This window comes from Ceratotherium simum, chromosome X (assembly GCF_057802395.1).
Source record: "Ceratotherium simum simum isolate JZ-2026a chromosome X, ASM5780239v1, whole genome shotgun sequence".
In the NCBI taxonomy this organism is placed as follows: Eukaryota; Metazoa; Chordata; class Mammalia; order Perissodactyla; family Rhinocerotidae; genus Ceratotherium; species Ceratotherium simum.
The window spans coordinates 40,635,439-40,655,475 of NC_141940.1; the positions used below are offsets into that span (position 1 = coordinate 40,635,439).

The following is a 20,037-nucleotide window of genomic DNA, read 5'->3' on the forward strand; positions in this document are numbered from 1 at the left end:
CATAGGGGGTTTGCCACATCTTCCAAAGCCTGAAACAATTGGGTATTCCTGTGCCTGAGGCCAGCCCCACCCAGCTGCAATCCTCAGAGAGCTGACAAGAGACCTAAAGGCTGGAGGCTTATAGCAATTGTAAGGCCCTGAGCCTAACAACCTGCCATGCTGGGGGCCTACTCACTTAAAAGGAATACTGCAACACAAATGTGGTATTGGAACTTGCAGCCAACTGTGCTGGGGCTCCCCACACCTGATAAAGAGACTGAAGCGCCCACAACAACTACAAGCAGCTGAGCATTACAACAGCTGGCCAGGAGCATAACTCAGCCTCCCTGGGCGCCTATAGGGGGAGCAAACAGGCCACAACAGAAGGACAGACGTAGCCCACATAGGGGTCACCCCTGGAACACTGAGAACTGGGGAAGCACCCTGCAGGCCTCCTAAGCCATCACTAACATAAGATCACCTATCCAAGAGCAAGAGACATAGCTGACCTACCTAATACACAAACACAATCACAGGGAAAGAGGCAAAATGAGGAGGCAAAGGAATACATTCCAAGTAAGGGAACAGGACAGAACCCCAGAAAAAGAACTAAGTGAAACAGAAATGAGCAACCTACCTGACAGAGAGTTCAAACAAAGAGTGTTAAGGATGCTCACTGATCTGGGGAGAAGAATAGATGAACTCAGTGAGAACGTCAACAAAGAAATGGAAGATATAAAAAAGAACCAATCAGAAATGAAGAATACAATACTGGAAATGAAAAATTCACTAGAGGGACTCAAAAGCAGAGTAGAGGATACAGAAGAACGGATCTGTGAGCTGGATGAAAGACTAGAAGAAATTACCCAAGCTGAACAGGTAAAAGAGAAAAGAATTAAAAATAGTGAGGACAGTCTAAGGCACCTCTGGGACAACATCAAGCGCACTAACATCTGTGTTATAGGTGTCCCAGAAGGAGTAGAGCGAGACAAGGGGTCAGAGAATCTATTTCAAGAAATAATAGATGAAAACTTCCCTAACCTAAGGAAGGAAACAGACATCCAGGTACAGGAAGCACAGAGAGCCCCAAACAAGATAAACCCAAAGAGGCCCACACCAAGACACATCATAATCAAAATGTCTAGAATTAAAGATAAAGAGAGAACCCTAAAAGCCGCAAGAGAAAGTCAAGTTACATACAAAGGAAACCCCATAAGGCTATCAGCTGACTTCTCAGCAGAAACCTTACAGGCTACAAGAGAATGGCATGATATATTTAAAGTGCTAAAAGGAAAAAACTTACAGCCAAGAATACTCTACCCAGCAAGGTTATCATTCAAAATGGAAGGAGAGATCAAAAATTTCCCAGACAAGCAAAAATTGAAGGAGTTTGTCACCAAGAAACCAGTGCTACAAGAAATGTTAAAGGGACTGATTTAAGGGGAAAAGAGAAGACCACAAATAGGAAAAATTATCTATTTCCATGATAAGAGGGTAATGGATACAAATGCACAAAAAAGAGGTTAGATTAGATATGATATCAAAAACATAAAAGGAGGCAGGAGGGGAGTTAAAGAGTAGAGCTTTCAGACAGAGGTCAAACTAAAGAGACCATCAATTCTGTATAGAAGAAGAAAGGAACAGAGAAGGACTACTAAAACACCGAGGAAAAAAAAAGTTGAAAAATGGCAGTAATTACATACTTATCAATAGCTACTTTAAACGTCAATGGACTAAATGCTCCAATTAAAAGGCACAGGGTGGCTGATTGGATAAAAAAACAAGACCCATATATATGCTGCATACAAGAGACACACTTCAGACCTAAAGACACTCACAAACTGAAAGTGAAGGGATGGAAAAAGATACTCCATGCAAATGGCAATGAAAAGAAAGCTGGGGTAGCAGTACTCATATCAGACAAAATAGACTTTAAAACAAAAACTGTAAAAAGAGACAAGGGCATTACATAATGATCAAGGGAACAATCCAACAAGAGGATATAACACTTGTAAATATCTACGCACCCAATGTAGGTGCACCTAAACATATAAAGCAATTATTAACAGACATAAAAACAGAAATAGACAGTAACACAATAATAGTAGGGGACTTTAACACTCCACTTACAGCAACGGATAGATCATCCAAACACAAGATCAATAAGGAAACATTGGCCTTAAATGACACACTAGAACAGACGGACCTAGTAGATATATACAGAGCATTCCATCCAAAAACCGAAGAATACATGTTCTTTTCAAATGCACATGGAACATTCTCCAGGATTGATCACATATTAGGCCACAAAACAAGTCTCCATAAATTTTAGAGGACTGAAATAATACCAAGCATCTTTTCTGACCACAACGGTATGAAACTAGAAATCAACTATAGGAAGAAAATCAGAAAAGCCACAAATACGTGGAGATTAAACAAAATGCTACTGAACAACGACTGGGTCAATGAAGAAATCAAAGAAGAAATCAAAAAATACCTGGAGACAAATGAAAATGAAAATACCACATGCCAGAATTTATGGGACACAGCAAAAGCGGTTCTAAGAGGGAATTTTATAGCGATACAGGCCTATCTCAACAAACAAGAAAAATCTCAAATAAACAATCTAACAATGCACCTAGGGGAACTGGAATAAGAAGAACAAACAAAGCCCAAAATCAGTAGAAGAAGGGAAATAATAAAAATCAGAGCAGAAATAAATGAAATAGAGGCCAAAAACACAATAGAAAAAATTAATAAAACCAAGAGCTGGTTCTTTGAAAAGATAAACAAAATTGACAAACATTTAGCTAGACTCACCAAGAAAAAAAGAGAGAAGGCACAAATAAGTAAAATCAGAAAAGAAAGAGGAGACATTACAACAGACACCTCAGAAATACAAAAGATTATAAGAGAATATTATGAAAAGCTATATGGCAACCAATTCGACAATCTGGAAGAAATGGATAAATTCTTAGAATCATACAACCTTCCAAAACTGGATCAAGAAGAAGTAGAGAATTTGAATAGACCAATCACCACTAAGATCGATACAGTAATCAAAAACCTCTCCAAAAATAAAAGTCCAGGACCAGACGGCTTCCCTGGTGAATTCTACCAAACATTCAAAGAAGACTTAATACCTATCCTTCTCAAACTCTTCCAAAAAATTGAGGAGGGGGGGAAGCTCCCTAACTCATTCTATGAAGCCGACATTACCATGATACCAAAACCAGACAAGGACAACACAAAAAAAGAAAATTACAGGCCAATATCACTGATGAACATCGATGCAAAAATCCTCAACAAAATACTAGCAAATTGCATACAACAATACGTTAAAAAGATTATACACCATGATCAAGTGGGATTTATTCCAGGTATGCACGGATGGTTTAACATTTGCAAATCAGTCAATGTGATACACCACATTAATAAAATGAAGAATAAAAATCACATGATCATCTCAATAGATGCAGAGAAAGCATTTGACAAGATACAGCATCCATTTATGATAAAAACTCTGAATAAAATGGGGATAGAAGGAAAAGTACCTCAACATAATAAAGACCATATATGAGAAACCCACAGCTAATATCATCCCCAATGGTGAAAAACTGAAAGCTATCCCTCTAAGAACAGGAACCAGACAAGGATGCCCACTGTCACCACTCCTATTTAACATAGTACTGGAAGTCCTAGCCAGAGCAATCAGGCAAGAGAAAGAAATAAAAGGGATCCAAATTGGAAAGGAAGAAGTGAAACTGTCAATATTTGCAGATGACATGATTTTATATATAGAAAACCCTAAAGAATCCACCAGAAAACTTTTAGAAGTAATAAACGAATATGGTAAAGTTGCAGGATACAAAATCAACATACAAAAATCGGTTGCATTTCTATACAATATCAACGAAGTAGCAGAAAGAGAAATCAAGAATACCATCCCATTTACAATTGCAACAAAAAGAATAAAATAGCTAGGAATAAACTTAACCAAAGAGGTGAAAGATCTGTACACCGAAAACTATAAAACATTGCTGAGAGAAATTGAAGACGACACAAAGAAATGGAAAGATATTCCGTGTTCTTGGATTGGAAGAATTAACATAGTTAAGATATCCATACTTCCTAAAGCCATCTATAGATTCAGTGCAATCCCTATCCAAGTCCCAACAACATTTTTCACAGATATAGAATAAAGAATCCTAAAATTTATATGGAACAACAAAAGACCCCGAATAGGTAAAGGAATGCTGAGAAAAAAGAACAAAGCTGGAGGTATCACACTCCCTGATTTCAAAATATACTACAAAGCTATAGTAACCAAAACAGCATGGTACTGGCACAAAAACAGACACACAGATCAATAGAATAGAATCGAAAGCCCAGAAATAAACCCACACATCTATGGACAGCTAATCTTTGACAAAGGAGCCAAGAACATACAATGGAGAAAAGAAAGTCTCTTCAACAAATGGTGTTGGGAAAACTGGATAGCCACATGCAAAAAAATGAAAGTAGACCCTTACCTTACACCATACACAAAAATTAACTCAAAATGGATTAAAGACTTGAATGTAAGACCTGAAACCATGAAACTTCTAGAAGAAAACGTAGGCAGTACGCTTTTTGACATCAGTCTTAGCAACATATTTTCAAGCACCGTGTCTGACCGGACAAGAGAAACAATAGAAAAAATAAACAAATGGGACTACATCAAACTAAAAAGCTTCTGCACAGCAAAGGAAACCATTAACAAAATGAAAAGACAACCTAAGAATTGGGAGAAGATATTTGCAAACCATACATCTGATAAGGGCTTACTCTCCAAAATATATAAAGAACTCATGCATCTCAACCACAAAAAAACTACCAACCCAATTAAAAAATGGGCAAAAGACCTGAAAAGACATTTCTCCAAAGAAGATATACAGATGGCCAACAGACACATGAAAAGATGTTCAAAATCATTAACTATCAGGGAAATGCAAATCAAAACTACAATGAGATATCACCTCACGCACGTCAGAATGGCTATAATTAACAAGACAGGAAACAACATATGTTGGAGAGGATGTGGAGAGAAGGGAACTCTCATACACTGCTGGTGGGAGTGCAAACTGGTGCAGCCACTATGGAAAACAGTATGGAGATTCCTCAAAAAATCAAGGATAGAACTACCATATGATCCAGCTATTCCACTGCTGGGTATTTATCCAAAGAACTTGAAAACACCAATGCATAAAGATACATGCACCCCTGTGTTCATTGCAGCATTATTCACAATAGCCAAGACTTGGAAGCAACCTAAGTGCCCATCAAGGGACGAATGGATAAAGAAGATGTGGTATATATACACAATGGAATACTACTCAGCCATAAGAAACGATGAAATCTAGCCATTTGTGACAACATGGATGGACATTGAGGGTATTATGCAAAGTGAAATAAGTCAGAGGAAGAAGGTCAAATACCGTATGATTTCCTTCATTAAGTAGTAGATAATAACAACAATAAACAAACACATAGAGACAGAGATTGGATTGGTGGTTACCAGAGGGGAAGGGGGAAGGGGGGAGGTAGGAGGGCGAAAGGGATAATTCGGCACATGTGTGTGGTGATGGGTTGTAATTGGTATCTGGAGGGTGAACATGATGTAATCTATGCAGAAATAGAAGTATAATGATGTACACCTGAAATTTATACAATGTTATAAACCAATGTTACTGCAATAAACAAAAAATTAAAAAAACAATCCAACACCTTTTCATGATAACGACATTCAACAAACTGGGAATATAAGGGAACTTCCTCAACCTGATAAGAGAATCTACAAAACTCCCACAGCTAACATCATACTTAATGATAAAAGACCAATTGCTTCCCCCTTAGATAAATAACAAGAATGTGCATTCTTACTGTTTCTCTTCAACACTGTACTGAAGGTTCTAGCCACGCCAATTAGGCAAGAAAAAGAAAAAAAAAGCATCCAGATTGGAATGGGAGAAGTAACAACATCACTATTCAGATTCCACGACTTGTATATAAAAAGTCTTAAGAAATCCATAAAAAAATCTACTAGAACTAATAAACTCAGCAAGGTTGCAGGATACAAGATCAATATATACAAAAATTGTATTTCTATATACTGGCAGTGAACAATTCAAAAAGAAAATCAAGAAAACATTTCCATTTACTATAATATCAAAAATAATAAAATACTTAGAAATAAAATTAACAAAGGAAGTACAAGGCTTATACACTAGAAAATACAAAACAACCTTGAAGGAAATTTAAAAAGAACTAAATAAATGGAAAAGAAAGATGTCCTGTGTTCATGGATTGGAAAACTTAATATTGTTAACACAGTATTCCGCAAGTTGATCTACCGATTCCATGCAATGACTATCAAAATCCCAGCTGGCTTCTTTTTTCCCCAGAAATTGACAAGCTGATCCTAAAATTCATATGGAAATGCAAAGGACCCAAAAGAGCCAAAACAATCTTGGAAAAAGAATAAAAGGACTCACATTTCCTGGTTTTAGAACTTACTACACAACTATAGTAATATAAATCAATGGAATAGAATTGTGAGTCCAGAAATAAACCCTAACATTTATGGTCAATTGATTTTCAACAAGGATGCCAAGGCAATTCAATGAGTGAAGGAATAGTTTTTTCAACAAATGGCACTGGGACAACTGATCATCCAGAAGTAAAAGAATAAAGTTGGACCCCTTCCTTATAGCATACACAAAAATTAACACAAAATGGCTCAGAGGCCTAAATTTAAGCATTAAAACTATGAAACTCTTAGAAGAAAATATAGGAGTAAATCTTTTTGACTTTGAAGCAGGCAATAATAGCATCTTATATGTGACATCAAAAGCACACACAAGAAAAGAAAAATAGATAAATCGGACTACATAAAAATTAAAACTTTTGTGCTTCAAAGGACATCATCAGGAAAGTGAAAAGACAACCCACAGGAGAAAAATTTTGCAAATATTATACATGATAAGGGATTTGTATCCAGAATCTATAAAGAACCAATACAACTCAACAATAACAAGACAAATAAGCCAACTTTAAAAATGGGCAAAGAATTTGAATAGACGTTTCTCCTAAGAAGATATACAAATGGCCAACAAGAACATTAGGGAAATGCAAATCAAAACCACAATGAGATACCACTTCACATTCACTAGGATGGCTATAATCAGAAAGAGAGACAGTAACAAGTATTATCAAGGATGTGGAGAAATTGGAACTCTCATAAATTGCTGGTGCAAATGTAAAGTGGTGCAGTCTCTGAAAAATAGTTTGGCAGTGCCCCAAAATGTTAAACATGGTGTTGCCATATAACTCAGCAATTTTACTTCTAGATGTATACCCAAAAGAATCAAAAACAATGTTTACACAAATAGCTGTACATGAATATCTGTGGCAGCATTATTCATAATAGCCAAGACATGGAAACAACCCAAAATGCCCATCAACTGTTGAATAGATAAACAAAATGTGATATATCCATACAATGGAATATTATTCAGCCATAACAAGAAACAAAGTACTAACGTATGCTACAATATGGATGCACCTTGGAAATAATATGCTAAGTGAAAGAAGGCAGACACAAAAGACCACATATTGTATCATTCCATTTAGATAAAATGTCTATAATAGGCAAATCCATAGAGACAGAAAAGTAGATTAGTGATTGCCTAGGGTTGGGGGTAGGGAGAAATGGGGAGTAACTGCTAATGGATATGGGGCTTCTTTTTGGGGTGATAAAACTGTCTGGAATTAGATACTGATGATGGTTGCATGACTTTGTGAATATATTAAAAAACACTAAAGAGTAAAGTTTGTGGTATGTGAGTTATATCTCTAGATAGATGAAAGGAAAAAGGAAAGGAAGAAAGAAAAGAAGGAAGATAGGTCAGATAGATGGAAGGAAAGGAAGGAGGGAGGGGGCAAGGAAGGAAAGATAAATAAAGCAAGCCAGTCAGCTAGCCACAATGAGTCAATATGGCTCACATGGTTTTTGATCAAAAGTAATAAAACCTGCTTACCATATTAAATTCAAACTCTTCCTTGGCTTGAAAGATTCTCCATGACCTTGTCCTACACAAACTTATTTACTTCTTGATTCCAACATGAACCTAGCCAGTCCGATCTCCATGGCAGGCTTATTCTCACCTGAATGGTATTGCTTATATTGTTACCTTAACTCAGAATAACTTTCTTCTGGTCCTCCATGTTTCTAACTTTGCTCTCATCTTTTAGAAGTCAAAATCAAGTGCAGCCTACTTTGAAGCTGCCTCTAAACTACTGCAAATAGATGATATCACAGGCTCTGTGAGTGTAAGCTCTTTGAGAAAAGAAGCATTATGCTTTTTTTTTTTACCTTTCAGAGACGCTAAAATATGCTAAATACTTGTCATTTAGATGATTCATTCACTTAAACTGTTTTTCAAAAAAAATTCTCTATTATTAAACTTCAATGGATAGATAGGATTGATATGTAATCATTATGGGTGCTCAACCCATTATAAACGAATGTGTGGCAAGGAGAGTGCTAGTTATCCACCATAGTCCAATCTTCCCTTCTTCCCTAGTATCTGGACGTATGTGTGCTCAGCTACACTACATTTTGCAGATTTCTTTGTGAATAGGCGTGACCCTGAGACCAAGATCCTCCAATAGAGCGTGGGTGAAGTAATGTGTACACCATCCAGGCCTAGCCAATAAAATCTCCCACAACTGTTTCTCCATGCTCTCTCCCCCATCCTGTGAGTACGAATGGCAATGAAAGAGCACGTTGGAAACCACGTTTTGAAGATGACAGAGCCTGCTGTCAGCCTAAGTCCCTGAATAATCTCACGGAGGAGAGCTGCCTACTGACTTGAATACTCACCCTCCTCTCTTTATTCCTTTAAGTAAAATTCTATTGTGTTTGAACTATTACCTGTTTGAGTTTTATTTGTGTTAGCAGTCTAGCATACCCTAATTAATATAGTGTGCTTCTAAAGGACTTTTTTTTAATGATTCCTCCACCGCCTACAAAATAAAATTCAAACTCCTGGACTATCCCAATCTACCTTATTGATTTTTTTCTCCAACTACTTCACTTCACTCACCCTACGCTTCTAAACAGAACATGGTCCTATGTACATTCCACATTTACCTCTGTCTGTGTTCAGTTACACTGATACCTTCACCTGGAATGTTCTTTCATTCCATCTCCATACATCCAAAATTCACCAATTTTCAAGACCTACAAATGCTAGCTCTTCCATGCAGCCTTCTCTGATTCCTCCAGATGAAAGTAATTTATCCTTATTATAAATCCTGATGGGACTTTATATTTCTCTAATAATTTGTCTCATTTGTCTTTCATTTGCCAATGAATATGTTTTAATACCTACTGGTCTATATACTTTTAAGGTCAGGATTCTTACCTGATTCATCTTCATACACTCTTAAGCACCTAGCACAGTATCTTTTACAAAGCAAGAATTCAATAAATATTTGTTAAATGTAAAATAAAAATGAATTAATAAAGTATCAATTCTCTTAAGTATTCCTACTACCATTCTACTTAGATTAATAAAATCCACTATCAATCTCAGCCCAACCTCTGTCCTTATTATCACAATTTTCAAATTAGTAGAGTTGGATTTAATGTGATTTCATCATTTGGAACATGTACACATTTGGGATCATAATGAAGTCATACCTGACAGTATCCAATTTTGGGATTCCTGTATGCATAAGCAGTGAGTACCCGCCTCAGAGCAGATATGCCAGTGTCACTCTGAAAGGCTGGGTGCTCAGGCAGGGAGCGACGCAAATCACGTTCAATTTCTTCAGTAGCCAAGTTGCAGGTCCCTAAGGACTGCTCAACCACTTCAGCATAATAGCCAGGATTAGCAGCCATGTCATTAATAGCACCTGTAATATACAAAAGAAGAGGAATATAATAAAGCCACTACTTGTATATATACATGAAGAATTGGATTACCTTTAAATTTAGCTTTATGCTCAAGTGATATCTGAGTACAAACAAAAGAAAAGAAAAAGCTTCACACTACAATCTATAATGTCAATCTTATCCAACAAAATAACATTTTCATGAACTGTTTTTTCCCCTTAATTTTCCTTTGACACTACAGATAGAGATTCCGCCCCCTCCAATTAGTCATATCTTGCCTAATAAACTAATCTGCTCAGACAATGGATGTGTGGATATAGTACACATAACTACCTTACTCTCTTTGACTAGTGTGAACTCATGGTGACTAAGACTTTGTCCTAGCCATGTTTGTAATTATTTTTATTTAGCTTAGTGCATAACTCCTAGAAGGGGCATAGTTCATGTCTGTTAAATGAATAAAGTGCATAAATGTAATACCTGAAAAAAGCATCCAGAGCTCTCCTCTTAAGGTCTCTGGAATCCCTCTTACAACTAGATCTCGAGTCTTTTTGGTCCGAAACATGCTAACACCACGCCCACATTCTGCAAATAGGATGTTCCATGACTGTTCCTTCATTTTCTCTTTCAACTATAACAAAAAACCAAAGCAGCTAAGGTGAGAAATTAACTTCTTTCAAATAACTTGATAACTCTCTTCACCATGAAACAATACCTATGGAAATCAAGAACATAGAAAGTCAAAATCAGTATTAGGATGGGCCAAACACTGGACCACTGTCATCATGAAAATCTTCTAAATTCGTGTGAGCTAAAGAGCTTTAATTTACTATTTTAATTCTTAGCTAAACTCACACAAAAATGGGAAAAGCATTACACTTAGGAGGTAAAGCTTTGAATCATCATTCTTCCCAAATCACCTCGATTAGGACTGATTATTAGAAATCTACGCAAATAAAACTCAATATTCAACTTTGATCTCTTATCTTAATTCTGGATAATAGTCCTTTTGTGTAATGAAACCGAACAAGTCACGCAGTAGTACCTGCTGGAAAACCTTTTCAAGCCCCAAAAGAAGAGTTTTCAGTTGTGGTACCTTCTAGTCTGCTCTAAGATTTTTATTTTTGATAAACTGTTTCAGTCTATAGATTTAAATATTTTGTTTTCCTACCATTTTGGAATTAAGAGTCTCCAAGTTCCGAGGGTGAAATACCGTCATTAAGGCTTCGGTGTTCACAGTTTTACTGCATTCTCTCTGACATGTCAAAGATCGTACCTCAGCATTATCAGATGGGTCTATAGAATCAGAATGAATTGAAACCTAAAAAATAAAGAATACAGTTGTTCCAAATATATGTTTAAAAGTTTCTGCAAGAAGAAAAAGTGCTAATGCTTTATCCGTTATTTATAAACCATGATCCATATACATAATAATATTAAAGCAATGTCTCAGAGAGACATTGTTTTTCTATCAAAATTAGAGATGTCAACAAACCAACTTCTGAAACAACCAACTCAGGACCTCAGCGAACCTACTCCCTACAAAAGCAACAAAATACTGGCAAAAGATTAAAAAAATAGTTCAGAACATTGGAAATTAACCAAAGGCACAGAATGAACTGAAAAGCATCGATTCAAGTAAAACTAATGAACCTCAGTAAGAATGCCAGACTCTGTTTTAACTTGAGGTTTTAACTTGAGGTTATTCCCATCCCCCCTCCCTCCAAAGCTCTAAAGTGTGGTAGTCATGAAAGGTAGCATTATCAAAGCCAATGGATTTTTTGGAGTTTCATTAAAAGCCCCATCCCCAGAACACAGTCAATATTTTGACTAAACTAGCAGCTCCCTGGAAAATCTCCATTCCCAAGGTGTTGTTATCATTTTATTTGATTCAGAGCTCAGCTCTGTGAAAAAAAAAAGCCCCATTCCCAGGGCATTATAGAAAATCATAGCAATCTGCTGATAACATTACAGCTGCCTAAGGCTGTGATTTCAGTGTGGGGCAAACAAGAGCCTGGCTAAAAATTTAAAAGGAAAATCTGGACCACAGGGAACTCTGAAAGGTTCCAACATATTCGTGGGGATCTAGAAGTATGCATGCATGAAAAGGGCTGTGAACCTGCCAGGGAAAGAAATGGGATAGGAGAAGGTCCCACTCACTCAACTCGGGCTGACTTTGGAAATAAGAAATGAAAGCTAAGGCTGATTTATAAACTGCCTGAAGTTTGAGGAATTCCTTCACAAAAAGATCCCCTTGACAAAAGGTGGAAAAACTTAATGGTTCAAGGCATTTAAGGAAATCTTCTGACCCATCATTGGCTGACCACTAATTTATACTGACTCAGGGAGTGATCTGAGAAAGTCAGGCTTAAAAATGAAAACAAGAGGGGGTTGGCCCGGTGGAGTAGTGGTTAAGTTTGCATGCTCTGCTTATGTGGCCCAGTGTTCGCAGGTTTAGATCCCAGGCACTGACCAACATAATGCACATCAAGCCATGCTGTGGCAGCATCCCATATACAAAATAGAGGAAGATTGGCACAGATGTTAGTTCAGCGACAATCTTCCTAAGGCAATAAGAGGGAGACTGGCAACAGATGTTAGCCGATATTCCTCACCAAAAAAATAAAAAAAAATAAAATAAATAATAAAACAAGAACTATTAAAAAAAAAAAAAAAACGCAACCAAAAGAAAATGTCCCTGTGGGGGCCCTGTTTTTGGATTTTGCAAACTAAGAATGTAAAGCAGCTATTATAAATATACTCAAAAAACTAAAGGAAATTATGTTTAAAAAAATAAAGGACCCAGTTAAACAGTGGGCAAAAGATCTAAACAGAGACTTCACCAAAGAAGATATAAAGATGACAAATAATCATACAAAGAGATGCTCAACATCATATGTCATTAGGGAACTGCAAATTAAAACAACAATGAGGTACTACTGCACACCTATTAAAATGGTAAAATCGAAAACACTGTCAATACCAAGTGCTACTGAAGATGTGGAACAACAAGAACTCTCACTCATTGCTGGTGGGAATGCAAAATGGTACAGCCACTTTGGAACATGGTATGGCAATTTCTTATTAAGCTAAACATAGTCTTAGCATACGATTCAGCAATTATACTCCTGGGTATGTACCCAAATAAACTGAAAACTTATGTCCACACAAAAACCTGCAAATAAATGTTTATAGCAGCTTTATTCATAATTGCCAAAAACTGGAATCAACCAAGGTGGCCTTCAATAGGTGAATGGATAAACACTGTGGTATAGGCCAGACAATGGAATATTTGTCAGCAATAAAGAGAAATGAACTATCAACAAAACTAAAAGTTGGTTTTTTGAAAAAATAAACAAAGCTGACAAACATTTGGCTAGATTTATCAAGAAAAAGAGAGGACTCAAAATTAAACATGAAAGAGGAGACATTATGACTGACACCACAGAGATACAAAAGATCATAAGAGACTACTATGAACCATTATATGCCAACAAATTGGAAAACATAGAAGAAATGGACAAATTCCTAGAGACATATAACCCACCAAGACTGAATCATAAAGAAACAGAAAATATGAACAGATCAATAACATGTAAGGAGATGGAATCTGTAATCCAAAACCTCCCAACAAAGAAAAGCCCGGGACCAGATGGTTTCATGGGTGAATTCTATCAAACATTTAAATAAGAATTAATACTAATCTTTCTCCAACTCTTCCAAAAAATTGAAGAGGAGAGAACACTCCCAAACTCATTTTATGAAGCCAGCATTTCCCTGATACCAAAGCCAGTTAAGGACACTACAAGAAAAGAAAACTACAGGCAAAAATCCCTGATGAATACAGATATAAAAATTATCAACAAGGTACTAGCAAACCGAATTCAACAGCACATTGAAAGGATCATTCACTATGATCAAGTGGGATTTATCCCTGGAGTCAAGGACAGTTCAACTTATACAAATCAACAAATGTGATACACCACATTAATAGAATGAAAGATAAAAATCAAATGATCATCTCAATAGATGCAGAAAAAGCATTTGATAAAATTCAACATCCTTTCATGATAAAAACTCTCAACAAAGTGGGTATAGAAGGAACAGACCTCAATTTAATAAAGGCTATATATGATGAGCCCATGGTTAACATTATACTCCATGGTGAAAGGTTGAAAGCTTTCCCTCTAAGATCAGGAACAAGATAAGGGTGCCTATTCTCACCAATCCTATTCAACATAGTACTAGAAGTCCTAGCCAGAGAAATTAGGCAAGAAAAAGAAAAAAAAGGCATCCAAATCAGAAAGAAAGAAGTAAAACTGTCTCAGTTAGCTGATGACATGATGTTATATATAGAAAATCCTAAAGACTCTACCAAAAACCTATTAGAATTAATCAATGAATTCAGTAGTTTCAGGATAAAAAACCAACAAACAAAATCAGTTGTGTTTCTATACACTAACAATGAACTATCTGAAAAAGAAATAAAGAAAACAATCTCATTTACATTAGCATCAAAAACAATAAAATACTTAAGACTAAATTAAAGCAAGGAAGTGAAAGATCTATACACCAAAAACTGTAAGACACTGATGAAAGAAACTGAAGAAGACACAAATGGAAAGATATCTTGTGTTCATGTATCAGAAGAATTAATATTGTTAAAATGTCCATGCTACCCAAAGCCATCTATAGATTCAAGGAAATCCCTATCAAAATTACAATGGTATTTTTCACAGAAATAGGAAAAAATCCTAAAATTCACACGAATCACAAGAGACCCTGAATAGCCAACACAGTCTTGAGAAAGAACAAAGCTCAAGGCATCACACTTCCTGATTTCAAACAATTTTACAAAGCTACAGTAATCAAAACAGTATGGTACTGGCATAAAAACAGACACATAGACCAATGGAACAGAACTGAGAGCCCAAAAATAAACCCACATATATATAGTCAACTAATATTTGACAAGGGAGCCAAGACTACTCAGTGGTGAAAGCAGAGTCTCTTCAATAAAGGCTGTTGAGGGCCGGCCCTGTGGTGTAGCGGTTAAGTGCTCACGCTCCGCTGCTGGCAGCCCAGGTTCGGATCCCGGGCGCAACACCGACGCACCGCTTGTCAGGCCATGCTGTGGCGGCGTCCCACATAAAGTGGAGGAAGATGGGCACGGATGTTAGCTCAGGGCCAGTCTTCCTCAGCAAAAAGAGGAGGATTGGCATGGATGTTAGCTCAAGGCTGATCTTCCACCCCCAAAAAATAAATAAATAAATGCTGTTGGGAAAACTGGATATTCACAAGCAAAAGAATGAAATTGGACTGCTATTTTATACTATGCACAAAATTAACTTGAAATGAATTAAGGACTTAAACGTAAGACCTGAAACCATATAACTCCTAGAAGAAAACATAGGGAAAAATTTCCTTGACACTGGTCTCAGTAATGATTTTTTGGATATGACATCAAAAGCATAGGCAAAAATCAATAAATGGGACTACATCAAGCTAAGAAGCTTCTGCATAGGAAAATAAATCAACAAAATGAAAAGGCAACATATGGAATGGAAGAAAATATCTGCAAACCATGTATCAGATGAGAGGTTAATATTCACAATATGTAAGGAACTCATACAACTCAATAGCAAAAAAAAAAATCCGATTAAAAAATGGGCAAAGGAACCATAGATATTTTTATAAAGAAGGCATACAAATGGCCAACAGGTACATGAAAAGGTGCTCAACATCACTAATCATCAGGAAATGCAAATCAAACCACAATGAGATATCACCTCACACCTGCTAGAATGACTATTATCAAAAAGAGGAGATAAGTGTTGTCGAGGATGTAGAGAAAAGGGAACCCCAGTGCACTGTTGGTGAAAATGTAAATTGGAGCAGTCACTATGGAAAACAGTATGGAGGTTCCTCAAAAAATTAAAAGTAGAACTACCATATGATCCAGCAATCCCACTTCTGGGTATATATCCAAAGGAAATGAAATCACTATCCTGAAGACACATCTGCATCCCCATGTTCATTGCAGCATTATTTACAATAGCCGAGAAATAGAAACAACCTAATTTTCTGTTGACAGATGAATGGTTAAAGAAAATGTGTATATATACACACACACAATGGAATATTATTCAGTCATAAAAAAAGAAGTCCTGCTATTTGCAACATGGATGGACCCTGAGGGAGTTACACTAAGTGAAATAAGTCAGACAGAGAAAGACAAATACTATATGATCTCACTTATATACGGAATCTAAAATAGCCAAACTCATAGAAGCAGAGAGTAAAATGGTGGTTGCCAGGGGCTAAAGTGGGGGGAAATGAGGAGATGTTGGTCAATGGGTACAAACTTCAAGTTATATGAGGAATAAGTTCTAGGGCTATAATGTACAGCATGGTGACTATAGTTAACAATACTGTATTTTATACTTGAAAGTTACTATGAGAGTTGATTTTAAATGTTCTCACTATAACAACAACAAAATGGTAATTATGTGAAGGATGTGTTAACTAACCTTACTGTGGTAATCATTTCAAAATATATGTGTGTCAAGTCATCACATTGTACACCTTAAACCTACACAATGTTATATATCAATTAAATCTTAATAAAGCTGGAAAAAAAAGAAACTGGTACAGTCCCTGACATACATAGTTGAAGTTCAATAAATATTTGCTGACTTTTTTTAATTCTAAAAAAAAAGAAAAAGAAATGAGCTAGCAAACCACAAAAAGACATAGAGGAACCTTAAATGCATATTGCTGAGAAAACAAGCCAGTATGAAAAGGATATATACAGTATGATTCCAACTATATAACATTCTGGCAAAGGCAAGATTATAGAGACAGTAAAAAGACCAGTGGTTGCAAAGGGTTGAGAGAAAGGACGAACAGGTAAAGCATAGGGGATTTTTAGGGCAGGGAAATTATACTGTATGATACTATAATGGTGGACACATGATATTATGCATTTGACAAAACCCATAGAACTGTACAACACAAAGAGTGGACCCTAATGTAAACTATGGACTTTAGTTAGTAATAATATATCAATATTAGTTCATCAATTGTAACAAATGTACCATGTAAATGCAAGATGTTAATAACAGGAAAAACTGGCAGGCTGGGGGGTGTGTGTATATGGGAACTCTCTGTACTTTCTGTTCATTTTTTCTGTAAACCTAAAACTGCCCTAAGAAATCAAGTCTATTAATTAAAAAGATAAAGTATGACAACTATGTCCCATCAAATAGAGAATATCAGCAAAGAGACAGAAATTATTTAAAAAAGAATCAATCAACAAAGTATGAGGATTTCAACTTCTTCCTATCCTCCTCAACACTTGTTATTGTCTGTCTTTTTTATTATAGCCACCCTAGTGGGTATCAAAGGGTATCTCATTGTGGTTTTGATTTGCATTTCCCTAATGACTAATTATGTTGACCATCTTCATGTGCTTACTAGTCACTTTATCTTTGGAGAAATGTCTATTCAAATCCTTTGACCATTTAAAAAATCTGGTTTGCCTTTTATTATTGAGTTGTTAGAGTTCTTTATATATTCTGGATAGATGTCTTTTATCAGATATATAATTTGCAAATATTTTCTACCAGTCTGTGGATTGCCTTTTCAATTTCTTGATATTATCACTTGTAGGGCAAAAGTTTTTAATTTTGATCTAGTCCAATTTACCTATTTTTTTCTTTTGTCATGTACTTTTGGTGTCATAGGTAAGAAAAAACTGTCTAATTCAATGACATGAAGATTTACTCCTATGTTTTCTCTAAGAGTTTTATAGTTTCAGCTCTTACATGTAGGTCTTCAATCCAGTTTGAGTTAATTTTTGTGTATGGTGTAAGGAAAGGGTCAAACCATTTTTTTTTGTATGTCGATATCCATTGTCCCAGCACCATTTGTTGAAAAGACTATCTTTCCCTCATTGAATTTACTTGGCACCCTTATTGAAAAATCAATTGACGATAAATGTAAGAGTTTATTTCTGGACTCTTAATTCTATTACATTGATCTCTATGTCTACCCTTATGCCAGTATCACACTGTCTTGTTTACTACAGCTGTGTGGTAAGTTTTGAAATTGAGAAGGATGAGTCCTCCAACTTTATTCTTCCCTGTCAATAGTGTTTTAGCTATTCTGGGTCCCTTCCATTTCCACATGAATTTTATTATCTCCAAAGCTTTATTTTTAAAAACATATCAGTTAACCAGCTTCTGTGGATTATAACTATACCAGAAGTCTAGGTTACCACTAGAGGTACTAAAAAAAGGCTCACTAACATCATCCCTTTAACACTAGTAGCTTAAGCAAGAAGAAAAGAATGCCCATGACTGAGGCAGAGGAAAAGTAGCAGCTTAGGGTAGAGCAGTCCAGTGGTATTTCAGCTTGAAACCCAAAAAGCCAACAAGTTCTAGAAGGGTTAGATATTAAGAGGATTCAGGGAAAGTTAGAAAGCAGTATTCAAATTAATGTCTGAATATAAGGGTAGGATAGAACAAGCTTATAATAAGAAATGATTAGTGAGTATAGGTCCCAAATTACAACACTTCTCTTCTTTTTTAAAAAGCTTGTTTTGACAAATCTACTTTACTGTTAATTTTAAATTTTGCTGTTTTAATAAGGGATTATGTTTTTGCAAAAACAAATTGAAAAATTCATGGGTGTAGTCTGGATCTCAAGCAAAGTACATTCTCTTACTTTAAGCCATATGACTGAAGCACCAGTTTACCTATTAGTAATATATCCAAACCACAGGAAAAGTATCCAAGAAGGAAAAGAAACATAATCTCTTACATAATGAAATCGCAAATATAAATTTATAAAAAGGAGGGCAAAAGTGCCAGTTCTATCCATGATTACCTCTCAAGTATTCATAAAATCACATTAACACCTTCACCTTCCAAGATGTTGGCTTAAAGCAATTTAATATTTGAATTGTTTGAAGAGTATAACAAAATAGATTATTCAAGCAACTAAGCTTAAATTTCTGAACGTTTTTTTTTTGCTCTGGCTCTTCTGAATGGAGGGTTTTACCTCATGGCCATTCCAATTCTATATATCCATTTATTTGGGTGCTCACACTTGTAACAGGAATAAATTTGGCACTCATCAGACATTTAGTGCCTGGGCAAAATCCAATCACATGAGGAAGCAACATAGGTTGTTGACTCTATAACAGGTATTCTTAGACCGGTTTGGTTTTTGGTATCTGTCACTGACTTTAGAAGTAGCATATGGATTCTAACAGTGAAGGAAAGATAGGGCAAAGATTAACATTTCTTTTATTTTTTTTTGTGAGGAAGATCAGCCCTGAGCTAACATCCATGCTAATCCTCTTTTTGCTGAGGAAGATCGGCTCTGAGCTAACATCTATTGCCAATCCTCCCCCCTTTTTTTTCCCCAAAGCCCCAGTAGATAGTTGTATGTCATAGTTGCACATCCTTCTAGTTTCTGTATGTGGGACACGGCCTCAGCATGGCCGGAGAAGCAGTGCATCGGTGCGCGCCTGGGATCCGAACCCGGGCCGCCAGTAGCGGAGCGTGCGCACTTAACCGCTAAGCCACGGGGCCAGCCCAGATTAACATTTCTTTATGTGTAACTTTTCTACAAACCACTAGACTTAAATTAGAATATCTCACAAACTCAGCATCATAATGATGGTTGGGGGCCAGAGATGACCTGTAAAACCAAAAATTATAACAAAATATACAAAGAAACACTTCTCTTAAATATCAGAAACTTATCTTAAAATAGGCTCCTGTTCATAGTCCGTAATATAAAATTAGTGCTAATTCTATTTTTAATAAAATTTCTGATTTCCTCACATAGAAATAAATCTACTCCTTTTTTTTTTTCCCCAAAGCCCCAGTAGATAGTTGTATGTCATAGTTGCACATCCTTCTAGTTGCTGTATGTAGGACGCAGCCTCAGCATGACCAGAGAAGCAGTGCGTCGGTGCGCGCCTGGGATCTGAACCCGGGCTGCCAGTAGCGGAGCGCACGCACTTAACTGCTAAGCCATGGGGCTGGCCCTAAATCTACTCCTTACAGCTAAAACATCTATGTCCAATTTATATTATATTTACAGGA

The 20,037-nt window shown here is 36.3% G+C and overlaps 1 protein-coding gene across 3 annotated transcripts in view; it reads right to left on the reverse strand.

Moving 5' to 3' along the window:
* TBC1D8B (TBC1 domain family member 8B) overlaps positions 1–20,037 on the reverse strand; it is a 66,390-nt gene that overhangs the window by 21,667 nt on the left and 24,686 nt on the right. For all 3 annotated transcript variants that reach the window (XM_087426716.1, XM_087426715.1, XM_004440447.3), the window contains exons 8-10: positions 11,091–11,240; positions 10,400–10,550; positions 9,725–9,939 (exon numbers count right to left, since the gene is read on the reverse strand). In XM_087426716.1, coding sequence (XP_087282842.1) covers positions 9,725–9,939; positions 10,400–10,550; positions 11,091–11,240 — 516 coding nt within the window. The remainder of the gene's footprint in view (positions 1–9,724; positions 9,940–10,399; positions 10,551–11,090; positions 11,241–20,037) is intronic.